Below are 13,655 nucleotides of genomic sequence, written 5' to 3'. Positions count from 1 at the left end.
AAAGTATGTACTGATGCAAGCAAAGCAGCCCTTCGTCTCATCTGCTGCACAAGAAAAATAAAACATAAAAACACATTTAACTTAATTAAGCAGCCGGTGTCTGTGCCCTCTCTCTGCAGGGTAAAGTCAACATTATTCCAGACAGTAGAGAATCTGCAGAGGAAAATATGGCAGCCAGAACTGAGGACACCAACGTCACAGTGCCTTTAACAACTAAGAGAGCGTAAACACTACAACTCTCAGGGAAACAAATCTCAGGTCTGAGTCAATAGATGGATTTTAGGCATTTCATTTTGGGGAAAAAACATCTTTAATAGACGGTTACATAGACATCAGCCAAAAAAGCCAAAGTGTCACCAGAGGGAATGGAAATAGTAACAATAGCAACTTGGCAGCTAGACCGCTATTTTGCACCTGCAGTCGTCGAAGGTGGTCCCGGGCGATGCCAACGCCAGGCGCTTGCGGAGCTCATCCCTCTCCCTGGTCACCTGGCGGAGCTGGAACAGGATGGTGTCCAGGTTGTCACCGGTTGGCCGGTTGTCGTTGATGGCTGGGGGTGGGGAGGACGCTTCACCGTTAACGGGCGAACCTGCAACATTGAGCACATTACCGGCGGCTGGGACCATTGATCAGCCCGCAGTGAAATAGTTTCACTCGTAATCCACATTCAGAAGCTGCATTAATATACATGAGCGTAGCTGCTATTCAGTGACATGGAAAAATAAAATTGGTACATTGTAATGCAGCCAAGAGGACAGAACTTTTTGAAGCATGAAGCTTTGCAATCAACGTAAGCATTAGGAGGCAGAGGAGGTCCTGTCCAACAAGCAGTGCAGCAACTGCGTGGCATGAAATTCCTGTTTAATCTGCTGGAGGTTGTTCCGTGACAATTTACTACAAAGATGGTGAAAATGACATTGGATTTACAAGACTACACCATCTGTAATCTCTGATATGAAATTGAAAGGCAGAAGAAGCAGATAGGATTGCGGTTATGTACTGGTGGTAATTTCTGTGTGGTTCAAACCAGGATCTCTGGGTATTTGATTAAATGTAAGTGTGATTGGACTGCCAGGAAACCTTAAGTCTCTGTAAAAGCATGCACACTGAAAGCTTTCCTTCATAAAAGGTCGTTTTCCACAAAACTTTCTTCACCCTGGCTTTATGTAGTTATTATAGGATCTGGCAGCTCAATTCTACCTGTCATGACTGAGATTAAAATTCAGCAGATTGATCTTAACGCAGGGGGATTTGTCATTAAAATAACAAGGTCATTCTCTCTCGCTCCTGTACACACTTGACTCCCTTGCCAAATAGATTCTGACAAAAAATTACACATCATTAATGAGTCATTTTCAGTGTTTTTTAACAAAGAACACCCAGGGCAGGAAATCTGAGGATTATGTACATCTTTGGCTCCACGTTTGGCCCATTGGAGGGTTTATGTAACACAGCTGAGTCATTTGGACCTTTGTCAAAATCAGGGAAACGGAAAAGCTTGGCGAACCTCCTTAAGGGGACATAGGGAGAGTGTTGTCTTTTAAAGCAAAGGGGAAAAAATAAAACACTGACTTCCTGAACTCTGTAACCCGGCAGACAATCAGGAATTATGCTAATATTGTAAAACAGTAAACAAGTCACAATGCAGGCGGCCATGACCTGGCACGACACACGCAGCAGAACAGTGCTGTGTGTTTTTCTTGGGTCATTTTACATACCGACACTACTGAGGGAGCTGCTGCTTTCTGAGTCAGAGGGCATGGTGGACAGGACGCTGTACGTGGAACCTGCCAGAACACAGAGAAAGAGAGAAGGGACACATTCAGACGTAACGCACAGATAGACTGATTATGTACTTATACACAACCCTGATTTTAACTTCCCACACAATCATGTAAAGAATAAATATTACAGCAGATATCGGCTTCATATTCCCTGCAGGGTTGCATGACAAATTTGGTGCAGGGTTTATACTTGGAATATTAACTTCAACACTGTTTCTAAGCAGCTCTATATTATCGCTGCAGACCGTCGTGGTAGTCATTAAACCTCCTCTCCCTCACTGTGCACTCTGCCTCGCTTTGATGTATAGTCCCTGTATGTTTCTGCTACACAGGCAGAATGTCACGGCTGAAATGGGATTTTCTCTTTTTATGTCAAGCACATGTGGAGTGAAAGAGAGGGAGAGGGTGAAAGAGAGAAAATGAATCTCTATCTGAATAGCTGTACACAACGTTAAGCTGCGGGATATTTCACACAGGCGACCAACGATCCATAGGAGAGGCGACGCAGATCCCCTCCAGATTTTTTCAAAAGGAGCAGATGCTAGGTTTACTGGGTTTAAACCAGACCAGTGTGTCTTCAACACACATCCAAACGTTGCTGCTGCAAGATTAGTGAGTAAAGTGCAACCAGCACAGTTTAGAAAATACTGCCAGTGATAAAAATGAAAAATGGAAATGGGAAAGGACCCAAAAGAAGCTGCTGATTGAAGCCATTTTAAGACATTTTCAATTCATTTGTTTGTAAGATTTCTTTTTATGTTATTTTCAAAAACACTCATTGATCAATTTAAATCTGTAACTTGTGGATGGAAGTGTTTCACTTAAAATCTTTAAGTGCAACACCACTAACTGACCTAAGGAATATTGAATAATGAAATATTACTACAAATACCAATTATCAAATGTGTGCCGATTTATTTTCTTTCTTCTGGCTAGTGGCTGACCAACCAATCATTTTAAAGGCAAAAACATTCCATTAAGTCTTCTGTACACTGACAAATAAGAGAAAATCTGAATCTCCATAACACAACACAATGAGGCACTGTAATACTAATCTAATGTGATAAATGCAGACCAAACACACAGAGCAGGAGAATGTTCGCTGGCTCCTCAGCAGCAGACACCAGATTGACGCCAACTGTTCCCGATCTCCATCTCTGTCCTTGCATCCCCACTGGGTTTTGCTGCAGCTCTGGCTCCAGCCCCCAATGTGTGACAAGGCCAAGCCTAATTAACTATGAGCTCTGTGCGACTGAGCCACTCCATCTTAGGCCCTGCAGACAGAGGAGAGGAGGGCAAGAGGAAGGCACGGAGCAGAGAAGGACAGATGAAAGCAGATAGCCTAACTAAGTCGCAAAAGAGATAAGGAGGGAGGGTGTTTAAGAGACAAAGAGGGAGGGAAGTAAGATGAGACTGTGGAAAAAAGAGGGAGAGAGAGGAGCATGGCAGAAAGGCTTATAATCTGTTCTGACATTCCCTGATGCTCAACACTTTTAGTCTGCAAAGTGCTCTGAGCACACAGTTTGGATTTCATATTGTTCCATCAGACAAGATGAGAACAGCTGCACAGCATTAGTAGCCCACAATCAACACAGCTATGCAAAACGCTCTTGCTCATTTCCATAGCTGCACTGAAAAGCAACAACTGACTTCTTGAACCCAGTATCTGACTGACGAGGACTCGTAGTAAAAGACGTGAACCACTGAGCGTGTTATTCCAGCTCAGCTGGAGCATAAATCCTTTTTGAAATACCGTACAGAGTCAGTAAAGCTCTGTGCCAGAAAAAAAGTCTAAACATGTAACTTCTTGAATGTTGTATTTGGTGATTTGCAAACCAAAACACTCTGATAAATTAAAATCCCAGTAATCTCTACCGTTGAGGACACTCGCCAATCACCAGAGAGCTATAACTCCCCCGACAAGGCAGTTCTGGGACAGTCCCTCGGTATCTCACAATCTGACTTGGCAACAAGGGCAAACATGTGCACCAAAATCCTCATATTCAAATCAGTGTAATGAGCTGATGAGTTAACCCTGTGAGTGCACCAACGGATGCAGTATAGATTGCAGATACGAGGTAGCTATCAGGCAGTCGATGGGTCATTGGCATTAGCCTTTTCCAACAGGCTTTTAATCATCGATGGCAATTAGCAGCCGCAGAGTCAGTGAGGCTGGTAAACATGGTCGCTGCATCAATCAAACAGGCCGCCATTAGTGCAGCATAGATCTGGTGGTATACAGTGGGAAAATACGCTTTTTTCTGCCCCCAAAAAAGGACGGATCAGACCTTAGAAATAATTTGCAAATACAATGGCACTCTCTAGAGCTCATCCCTCCGCCAAGGTCCAACAGTGCCCTTAAATTCAATCAAGCCGTACCCAATTTCACTCACTCCTATACACAATTGTTCCATTGCCAGAGGAGTTTGCCTGTATGTTTTTTTCCCCCCACAGTGCATCATGTTCAATGTCACAACCAGTCTGAAAACTGAGGTGCTCTCTCACCTTGCTCTTGCGAAATTAGCACGTTCACCCAGGTGTCATGTTTCTATCACTGCTGATCAGAGCAGAAGCCAATTTAAACCCAAAGAGTCATTTGACCCTGGAGTGAATGTGAATTTTATCCATTCCCATTGCAGACAAAAGCCAGAGTTTTTTGACCAACAATCTATCGATATCAGTCCCGTAAATATGACTGTTTTTTTTTCTTCAGTAAGATACATTAATTATTCTCTGAAAATGTCCAAAATGCCCCAATGTTTAAAACAGTGAAAACAATATTTCGCGGGTCTGCCCATTTCTCCAGATCCCTGCCAAAACGTAATGAGTTCTTACTTGACCCATGTCCCAACCATTCTTCCCATTTATGTGGAAATCTGTTCAGTATTTTTTGCATAACCCTGCTGAAAAACAAACAAATAAACCGACAAAAAAAAAAAAGCCAGGCAGAGGAAAAATAGCCTCCTTAGTGGACACGTCGGACCTATAATCCTCCACAATAATCTCGATAAATTTACAGATATATGCATGATGACAGATTTCATCCGGAGCCATTAGATATGCTAATAAGGAGTGAGCATCTGTTAGTGACTTCCATCACGGGATACACTGAAGGTGAGAGATATTCCAATGGAGGACCCGAGGCGACAGCGTGAAAGGCCTGCCACAGTGATCTAAATAGGTCAGGGGAGTACGCGCCCCACCTAAGGGCTTTCAATCCCCACCTCCTCTTCCCTCCACTCTGCCTTCCCTCGCAAGCAATGCGCTCCACCACCAACAGTTGCTTCAGACAACCAGATTATGTTCTCCAGCACGTAAAGCAAGATGACATGTTGCCATGGTGAAGCTGGATGAGAGGAATAGTAAATTCTGCAGCGTGGTGAAAAAGAAGGAGCACGAGAGTTGGGAGGCTGATGGAGGAGAGCCTCATCAAACACAATTGCAAAGTCTGGCTTCCACCATCGGGTGAGACTAAATTATTCATCAGCTCCAGAAAGTGTCTCCCAAAAACATAACACACGTATAAATATGATCGCGATTGGCTTGTTGGTGCTGCCTCAAATTTCGTTAACTAGAGCATGCTGACAGGCCTTGAAATTATGGATTCAAAGCAGCCAAGGCATCTGTCCTGTTCCTAAGAACACCACAGAAAATATTTTGAGGGCCACTTGATTAAAAAGCAGCATTAGCATTCCAAAAATAATATTGGGTGCTTTTCTTCATTAGCCCCTGTCAGCTCTTCTCACCATCAGAGAGCAACAGTGAATAAAGAAAAATAAAGGTTGCGCGCGCAAAAAAAGCACAGTTTAAATATTCTTTGTGCTCCGTCTCCTTCTGTGTCCTCGGGTCCACAGTCATTAAAACTACAGAAGCGCAAATAACAGCAACGCTAATAATACGGTTGAAACCTTCTGCCCACTAATTTGACAGCATGCTTCAGTGAGGATGAAGGATGTGTCAGCATCCCAGACCTCTAAATCCTGGCTGTGGTTCTGCTGCCTGTATTGAGGATGTAGTTGGACTTAGTGATGTTGCGACCCCACCTACTCTGTCTTCATCCTGCATATACTAATCCAAAACTTACTATATTTACTTAATACTCACGCATAATTCGTTTTTCAGTTTAATAAATCTGCTTGTGTCACAGTGTGTACGTGTTTGGCGTTTATCTTGTAATACGAAGCTGCTGCTACACATCACACTTTAACTGTGAAGACGTTCAAAGACCAACACAGTCTTTAGCCTTGTGCAAATTGTATCACTGCGGTAGATTATTTATACAACTATACATATGCATAATAAGAAAATCTATTTGAATAGAATCTGTCTTGTCTGGTCGATAACCACACACAGGTCGCAACATTCCACAAGGAATATTCAGATCGCGATAAAGACTTTGGCACCTGTATCTTTTCCTACACCTTATCACAAAATATTTAAAAACTGTTAATGTTTTAATAATTTAAAGATATCTTAAATCTGCAGAGAAATATGACATGATTTCCCTTGTACAGCTCCCCTGCACTCTGGGACTTCCAGTAAGCTGTGAAGTGGGCCCAACTTCTGGGGAGGCAATGACACGAAAGGCCAAGATTCTGGGCAATGAGCCAGTGAAGCCTCGCTGCCGGGGTAAAGGATTGATCATCTGATTTAAGGGGTCTACACGAAACATAAACAAGAAGACATCTAACATGATGACTTCATGAGCAGGATTACTCAACCGCACGCACATCGCCTGACTCACCGCTCCGGCCTTTGGTCAAACTCACCCACCTTTGATACTCATTGGTCCATGCCTGTCCAGTGGCATGTCGCAAAATAAGATCCGTTATCGAAATGCAAAACCATCTTCCTCAGATGCAGCAACATAGTCATTTTGGATTTGTGCAACAACACTGGGACATGAAGTGTAAAAACAAGGAGACATGTAGAAAAAAACAAATAGTCCCTTAGCCCTCAGTTCAGCCGACCTGTTAGAACTGCTGAGCAGTACCAAAGTCCAGAAATGTCCCCTGAGAGCTATCCAGCCCAGCTTACTATCAGCAAGCCATAATAGGTTCTATCTCCGCAAAGAGCTCTAGCTCAGCATAAATGAGACATAATTTCTTTTTGAACAGCTTTCCTGCGCCAAGGGTTTGGGTCAAAAACAAAAAGGTGAAAAGATGCCTGCAAAATGTCCTCCGAACGTTCGGCTCCACTGCAAGAACAAACATCAGCCAAAACAATGCCAAAAGCCTGTCTGTGTGGAATAAACCCACTCGTGGAATTTGGGTAATCTTTGTGACATTCCTTTCATGTTAAATCACACAGGAGACGACGCTGATTCAGAGAGCGTTTCCGTTGTGTGCCGAGTTATTTAACTGCACTATTATCTTTTAAAAGGAAGAGAGAGGAATCCTGCATCAGAGAAAAGTTGATCCAGATCTTTCTCTTACAACTCTTCACACCATTCATCAATAATGTAAAATCACGCAACACCATGAACATTATTTTTTGTTCCAATGCTGATATTTCCTAATAATGTTGTTTCTGCACAGCTGTGATCAAATCAGATTTTCAAGGGGGATTTTCTGTAGGAAATTCTCCTGATCAAGTATTTTTGGCTCCAATCATGAATCTGAGCCCATGAGACGTTTGTCATTTTAACCTCTAGACTGAGGGGCATTTCTGAATCCTCCAAGACTCCTATAAACATCTGGATGTAAAAATATTCTGTCTGCTGCACAGTAAAAAAAAAAGATTTTCAAATCTGTTTCCCTAAATTGTGATACTATGTCCAATCCAGGTCGCCATCAAGCTGCCATCTCTGTTTTGATTCTGAATCAAAAGGTGCAACCTGGGAAATAGATTAAAAATATATATCTTTTATCATGCCAGCACAATATTTTCAATCCAGATAGTTAAATGGATTATACTGCTTTAATGAATTCCCAACTGAGTGTGGGCTCGGTTCCATCTCCATCTGATTGGATGTGGTTCAAGCGGAGGAGTTAATGAAGCTCCTCCACTGTGAAGTCTACTTTATTGCAGGCTGCTCAGCGGTACATCCACCACTCAACTCTGGAGGCTCAGGTGCTGGTTCAGCCCTCACTTCCGCCACCATCTTCCGCTCCTCCTCATCCACATCCTCCTTCTTCTTCTTGACTCCCTCCTCCTCCAGATGTGAGTCGTTTTGTGTTGGAGTTTTCCTATTGCAGAGCAGCCTTATCTTACTGGTTCCTGTCAAGTGACTTATGCAACTCTGCCAGATACAAATTCAGGTTGTTGATGGTTTGAAACAACCTCTTCTCACAATACCAGGCTTTTATTTTGTCATCATGCTGCTCCATCCTCTCATGAATGGCATTATCTGACTTGCTCTCAAGAGTTACCTCTTTGAAGTTTGAATGCAGCAGTGTTTTCTGCATCTCCATGGCCATGACCTGAAGCTCAGCACTGAAACTCGTCTGTTTCAGCAAACAAACTGAGCCAGATTGTTTTCCCAGAGCCTCCTTCTGCGTTCTTCTTGTCTGCAACAATAGCATTGTCTTGCTTCCCACCTCAAGCATCTTGTTAAACATTTCTCTCCCATTCTCTCTGGTTCTTCGCTTCTACTCATTCTCCTTCTCCCTCAGCTTGCGAGGCTGTAGAACTTTTTTAGGCTGTTCAATTTCTGTGTGGAAAACACTTCACTAATTGTACTTCAAGGCATTTTTGTCCAAAAAAAACAGGCAACCTGCTGATTTTCATCCTACATAAACCCACAGTTTACCTGAATCTGCTCTGTGATCTTTGTTGTGTGTAATCCTTTGTTCTTGTTCCTGTAAGTGGAGGCTCGAAATGTAATAATCATCATCATCACTATCATTTGTTGGTAAACAGGTCACTTTTGACCGGGGGTCAAGTGTCAGAGGCCAGACAACAAATGATTGCAACTGTAGCCAGGACAGAAACAAAGTTAGAGCATTAAAGAGATGGAGGTCAGTCAAGGGTGGAAAATAAAGTAAGGACATCACGATGGGGGGGGTAGAGAGAAAATACTGCAGAACAAAGCAAGTAAAATAAGCCTGTTAGAGGTGGGGGTTGGGTGATGGTAATACAAGGAAAGATGCTGTTTATTTCCATGACCTAATAGCACTGGTAAACATTTAGATGGCGGCATTTCCTCTACCTCATGGGCTAATGAGAAAGCAGAGCAGCATGTGTAAAATGGTAATGAAGTCCTCTTTCACGGTACAGCCTCCTGGCTGTGGTTCGCACTTTCAGTGTGGATAAACCTGCCATCAGATATTAATGCTCGAGTGGAAAAATGTGCACAAATGTCACACTGAAGAATAAATTGTGTCAAAGACAAACAGAATTCAATCGAACAATGGCACCAATAACGCAGTGAAAGCAGTGAGGTCAACCTCTCAGCCTATGATTAGATAGATACAGTATATTGAGCCACATTAATGACAGACCATAATCCATTAACAGTGCAAATTGCAACTCAACCAAGGCTGAAACAATGATTTCACTACAGATTTTCAATAATGCAATTAGTTACTTTATGTTAAAAACATTTGAATAACAAGAAAACATCTTTAAAATTCTCATTTGTCCAAACAAAATGCGAATATATAAAATTTTCAAATACACCCAAATCTGAACAAAGAAATTGTCAGATTTCAGGAAAATTTAATTAGCTAGTATTGGCATTCTTGCATGATAAATAACTTCAATTATGAAGGATTGAAAAATCAATGGCTACAGGGGACATTTTACATTTCATTCCCCTTTTAAATTTTCTTCCTTCAATTTATTTTATCCATTTCATTTAAAATCTGTTTAGCTGTTCACATTAGTCATAGTGAAGCACTTTGAACTGCACGAACCTGTATTAAACATTTAAAACAAATAAAGTCTGAATGATTTCTGTTGATCGACCGATGTTTCCAGCACCAAATGTCCCAGCGTGCTATTGGCTCGCTTAAATCACAGCAGTGCAGAGACAGCTTGACCCGTATCAGTTAAAGCCTGCATCGCTGATCGTACCAACTACTCATAAAATGTGATCTACTCAAACGTCATCAACCACACCTCAGCAGAAACATCGGTTAACAGCAGACAAATAGATGGCTTCCTCTCCAGAGCAGGAAGGGAATCAAGTTGCACTGTGGTACAAAGAAAAGAAATAAAGTGATGACGGGAAAGAGACTGGGGTGACAGTCTGCATCACTGAGTGACAGACAGCGGCACAGGAAGAAAGGTGAAGCTCACGGGAGATGTTTAAGAGCAGCGGTCGTGACAAGAGCGTCGAGGTCATAACTCATTCTGTCTGTCCGCTGTGGTTTATAGAGTGGGACAGAAACTGGTTGACAAAGAGGAGGGCACCCCCACCCTTCTCAACACACACACACACACACACACACACACACACTGGCCTATGTCCTGGGCTGCTGTACACAGAGCAAGCTGCTGACTGGGCACTTTGGGCGCCTGCTCAACTTCTCAACAAAAGGCTTGTTGTCTACCTCTCTCTTGCACCCTCTTTTTATCACCCTCTTCTGTCTCTCTGGCGAGTACCTCTATTTAAGTGTGCGGAAAAACAAAAACACTCAATGCAGGGAGGGGGAGAATATAATAAATCTGGGAAACGTTTTTTAAAAATGGATGGACGGGGGGGTAAAAGGACAATAAACCTTGGGAGTGACAAACCAAAACAAGGAGAAAACGAAGGGAAACAGATAGAGGAAGAGGAGGACTGTGGACGCTGCAGCCTGTCAGTGAGAATTGTGTTGCCCTGCTCTCGGAGCGCGTTTAAATCACTGTCACAGACCCTTGAGTCGGAAAAGAGTGGGGGGGGATGTGCAGGTGTCTACCACTCTGTACCTTCAGGTAAAAGATTGTCAATGCAGCTCAAGAAGAGGAAACAATCCGAGGCATGAAATCAGCTTGATTGTAGCCGCTTGGATTTGCTCTGCAGCTTTAATACCAAAACTTCAAATCATATACTCTGGATTTGGAGAGAATCTTCTGCTCTGCAATTTAATCACAGATTTTGTAAAAAAGCCAAAGTCCCCCCGGCACATGGATGAACAAAACAGGCTAAATAATGAATGATTTGTTTGCGTGTTTCTCTTACAGCAAACGTGCAGGAGTTTGCCAGCAAAACAATGATAATAATTTACAGAGCCAGAGCTTTAACAACGGAGCATTTGTCCGTGCCTTTTTTTTTTTCTTCTCTCCTGCGATGTTTATTTGGGGTTTGGTTGATTTCATATGTGTGCGTGTATGGAGGCTCAGCTGGCAAAGGAGGCACATCTGAGAACAAGAGCAGGCAGGCAGCATGAGAGGGGGACGAGTCGAGAGCAGGTTGCCATCAGCGAGACTCATCACACACACACACACACACACACACACACGCACGCACGCACGCACATATTCCCGCTTTTCACACACCCTGCGTCATTCACAGAAACGCACCATGCAGGGCTCGGAAGATTTCATCCCTGCGTGTTCTTTTCTACCAGCCTCTTTGCCTTAGAGGTACTCAGTAAGCAGCTTGTCTTAGCTCTCTCCCTCGCAGGTGTGGTTGAAACACTGTAATCGCATCAGACGAATCACTACACTAAAAGATAATAAAAGGCACATGTGGGGGGAAAAAAAACCCAAACAACCCGCAACACGTTAAGTCGAAACAGAGGGAGCCAAGAGCGTGGCGGCTAATACAGAGGAGTGTGGAGGCATGATAAAGCGTGTCTCACAGAGAGAGTTTACACCAGAGAGAGGAGAGGAGAGCAGGGGCCTAATCCTCTGTTGAATAACCACGGGCTGACTAGCCAGACTCACTGTGGGTATACTCGCTCTCTCCTGGCACAGAGCAGGTCAACGCTGAGGCCCAGTGCTGTGTACGGCCTGTGAAGGTGTGTGAGGGGAAAGAGTCAGAGGACTAACAGAGAAGTCCAGTTCCGCTGCAACTCCAACACTCAATACGAGGAAGTAATAAGCCTAAGCATTAATGATCCCGTCAGCAGAGGAGTGAGACACCACCTAAGCATTGCCTGCTAAGGTCTGCTTGCTGCGAGTAGACAGAGACAAGCTACAACTTGGCAGCTGTAAACTACGGAGCACATTGTGTATTTGGACACTTCTGTTTGAGAGAAAGGTTCAGCTAAGTGATGTTCGAGGTGGTTTTACAACACGCCGAGGAAAAGCATTGCTCTGCATCTCCTCCCCACGATGGGAGGACCTCTCAAGGCTCATCCTGCATTCAGGCCCTCGGGGCATGACGCTGGTTGTGAGTAAGCCACTGGCTTCAGTCACTCAGACGAAGCAAAACAAGCAAAACTAGACAAGGGTTTTACACTTGGTTGCCCTTTGTCTCTGTGCAACAACACAAACCCCAAAACCCGCTGAAGTGGGGGCGGTTGCTGCGAGGAGAGAAAGCGCAGAGCGAAAATGAGTAAAATGAATAAACTGTAATTAAAAACCATGGCGTTGATGCACCGCTGAAGACAAATCTGGTTAAATCTGCATCTGTTGGGAAATCAATGTGGTTCTCTCTCTCTCTCTCTCTCTGCGAATGGGAAAGGCGAACTGATCCGCACAACACGATTTACGTTTGTGAGCATGCATGAGTAGGCTGCACGCGCACACACACACGGCCATGTACAGGTCGACGTGGACCCATATGTCAGTGGTACACCCGTTGTCATGGAAACAAGTCAGGCTACCTAATGTACCTTAACCATATCATGGCACTGGCAACAAATTGGAGTTAATGTTGGATATGAATGAATACACTGTGGGGTTTTTCCTCTAAAACACACAACTATCACAAACCACCATTAGAAAGGACATTACACAGATGATACAGGGTCAAACTAACCACCTACACCATGGATGTGTATTGCAGCGACTGGGAGTGTCTTTGAGTGCAGAGTAATGACAGAAGAGTCCTTGGCTGAATTAATCACAAGCTGTGCATGAGATCTGCAGGCCACTGAGAACATACAGGCTGGTGCATCATGTACTGCACGTGAAACGGGGCCCGTAGTGTTGCACTCAGTGAGTTCTGCTTGCAAACGTGCAACCATGAGCATGTATCATAGAGCCACACAGACATTTATAGATCATAATAAGAAATCAGTGCTCCGTGCTTGCTGCTGTGCATCTATCCACACACGGTCTTCTTGCACCAGACCACCCAGATTGCTCTGAGGCTACACGCTGCAGCTGATCCACTGGTGTTTATGGGTTCAAGTGAAAGCCTGATCATGGGGAGGGGAGGGGGGTGGGGGGGTTGTGTTGTGTCTCGGCTCTTACCGGTGGAGTGGTCCACAGGTCCGCCGCCGTTGCTGCCGAACAGGGCAGCGTACAGGTCAGGGTACGCCTTCTCCAGGGCCACACACAGGTCGAGGAAATGGTCGCTCTCCTTGTTCACGAGCATCTTCAGGAGGTGGTCCACTTTCTCGGCGCTGGACGAGCAGTTCTGCTCCAGCTCGAACCGGTCGAGTTGGCTCAGGGTGCCGGAGACGATGAGCAGCTCGATCAGCCGGTCCGCGTCGGTGATGGACTCCAGCAAGTTCTGGTGGCACTGGTCGAGCAACTCTTTGTGCTTTGGCTCCATTGCTGCCCCGCTGTAGTTCCGTGGCTCCCCTCCCCACCCACCCACCCACCCCCAGCTAACCCCGGACGGACCGAGTGGATGCGATATCCTCGCCGATCAAAAGTACCGAGCGATTACTGAAGTCAACTTATCGCGGCTGGCAGAAGTTCGCCGGAGCCGCCGCGGCGTCAGGCTGCACGGGAGATCAGTTTCTGTAGCATATTGAAAAAGGCACAAGGAGCCATATTTGTTGCCCAGGGCTGTTGACTGCACTAAACAGCGATACATTTTCCCATCTT

General features: G+C 44.4%; 1 protein-coding gene across 6 annotated transcripts in view; it reads right to left on the bottom strand.

The window, feature by feature from the left end:
* The window catches only part of dlg5a (discs, large homolog 5a (Drosophila)), a 36,368-nt gene extending 22,968 nt beyond the window's left edge, over positions 1–13,400 (bottom strand). For 3 of the 6 annotated variants that reach the window (XM_035172392.2, XM_035172396.2, XM_035172394.2), the window contains exons 1-3: positions 13,074–13,400; positions 1,719–1,787; positions 415–589 (exon numbers count right to left, since the gene is read on the bottom strand). In XM_035172392.2, the coding sequence (XP_035028283.2) occupies positions 415–589; positions 1,719–1,787; positions 13,074–13,377 (548 nt within the window). In that variant the 5' untranslated portion in view covers positions 13,378–13,400. The remainder of the gene's footprint in view (positions 1–414; positions 590–1,718; positions 1,788–13,073) is intronic. The other 3 variants (XM_035172395.2, XM_035172397.2, XM_035172393.2) reach the window with 2 other exon arrangements.
* Between the last annotated feature and the right edge of the window lie 255 nt (positions 13,401–13,655).

This window comes from Hippoglossus stenolepis, chromosome 12, assembly GCF_022539355.2.
Source record: "Hippoglossus stenolepis isolate QCI-W04-F060 chromosome 12, HSTE1.2, whole genome shotgun sequence".
Classification (NCBI taxonomy): domain Eukaryota; kingdom Metazoa; phylum Chordata; class Actinopteri; order Pleuronectiformes; family Pleuronectidae; genus Hippoglossus; species Hippoglossus stenolepis.
This window is presented reverse-complemented; position numbering and strand designations above follow the sequence as displayed.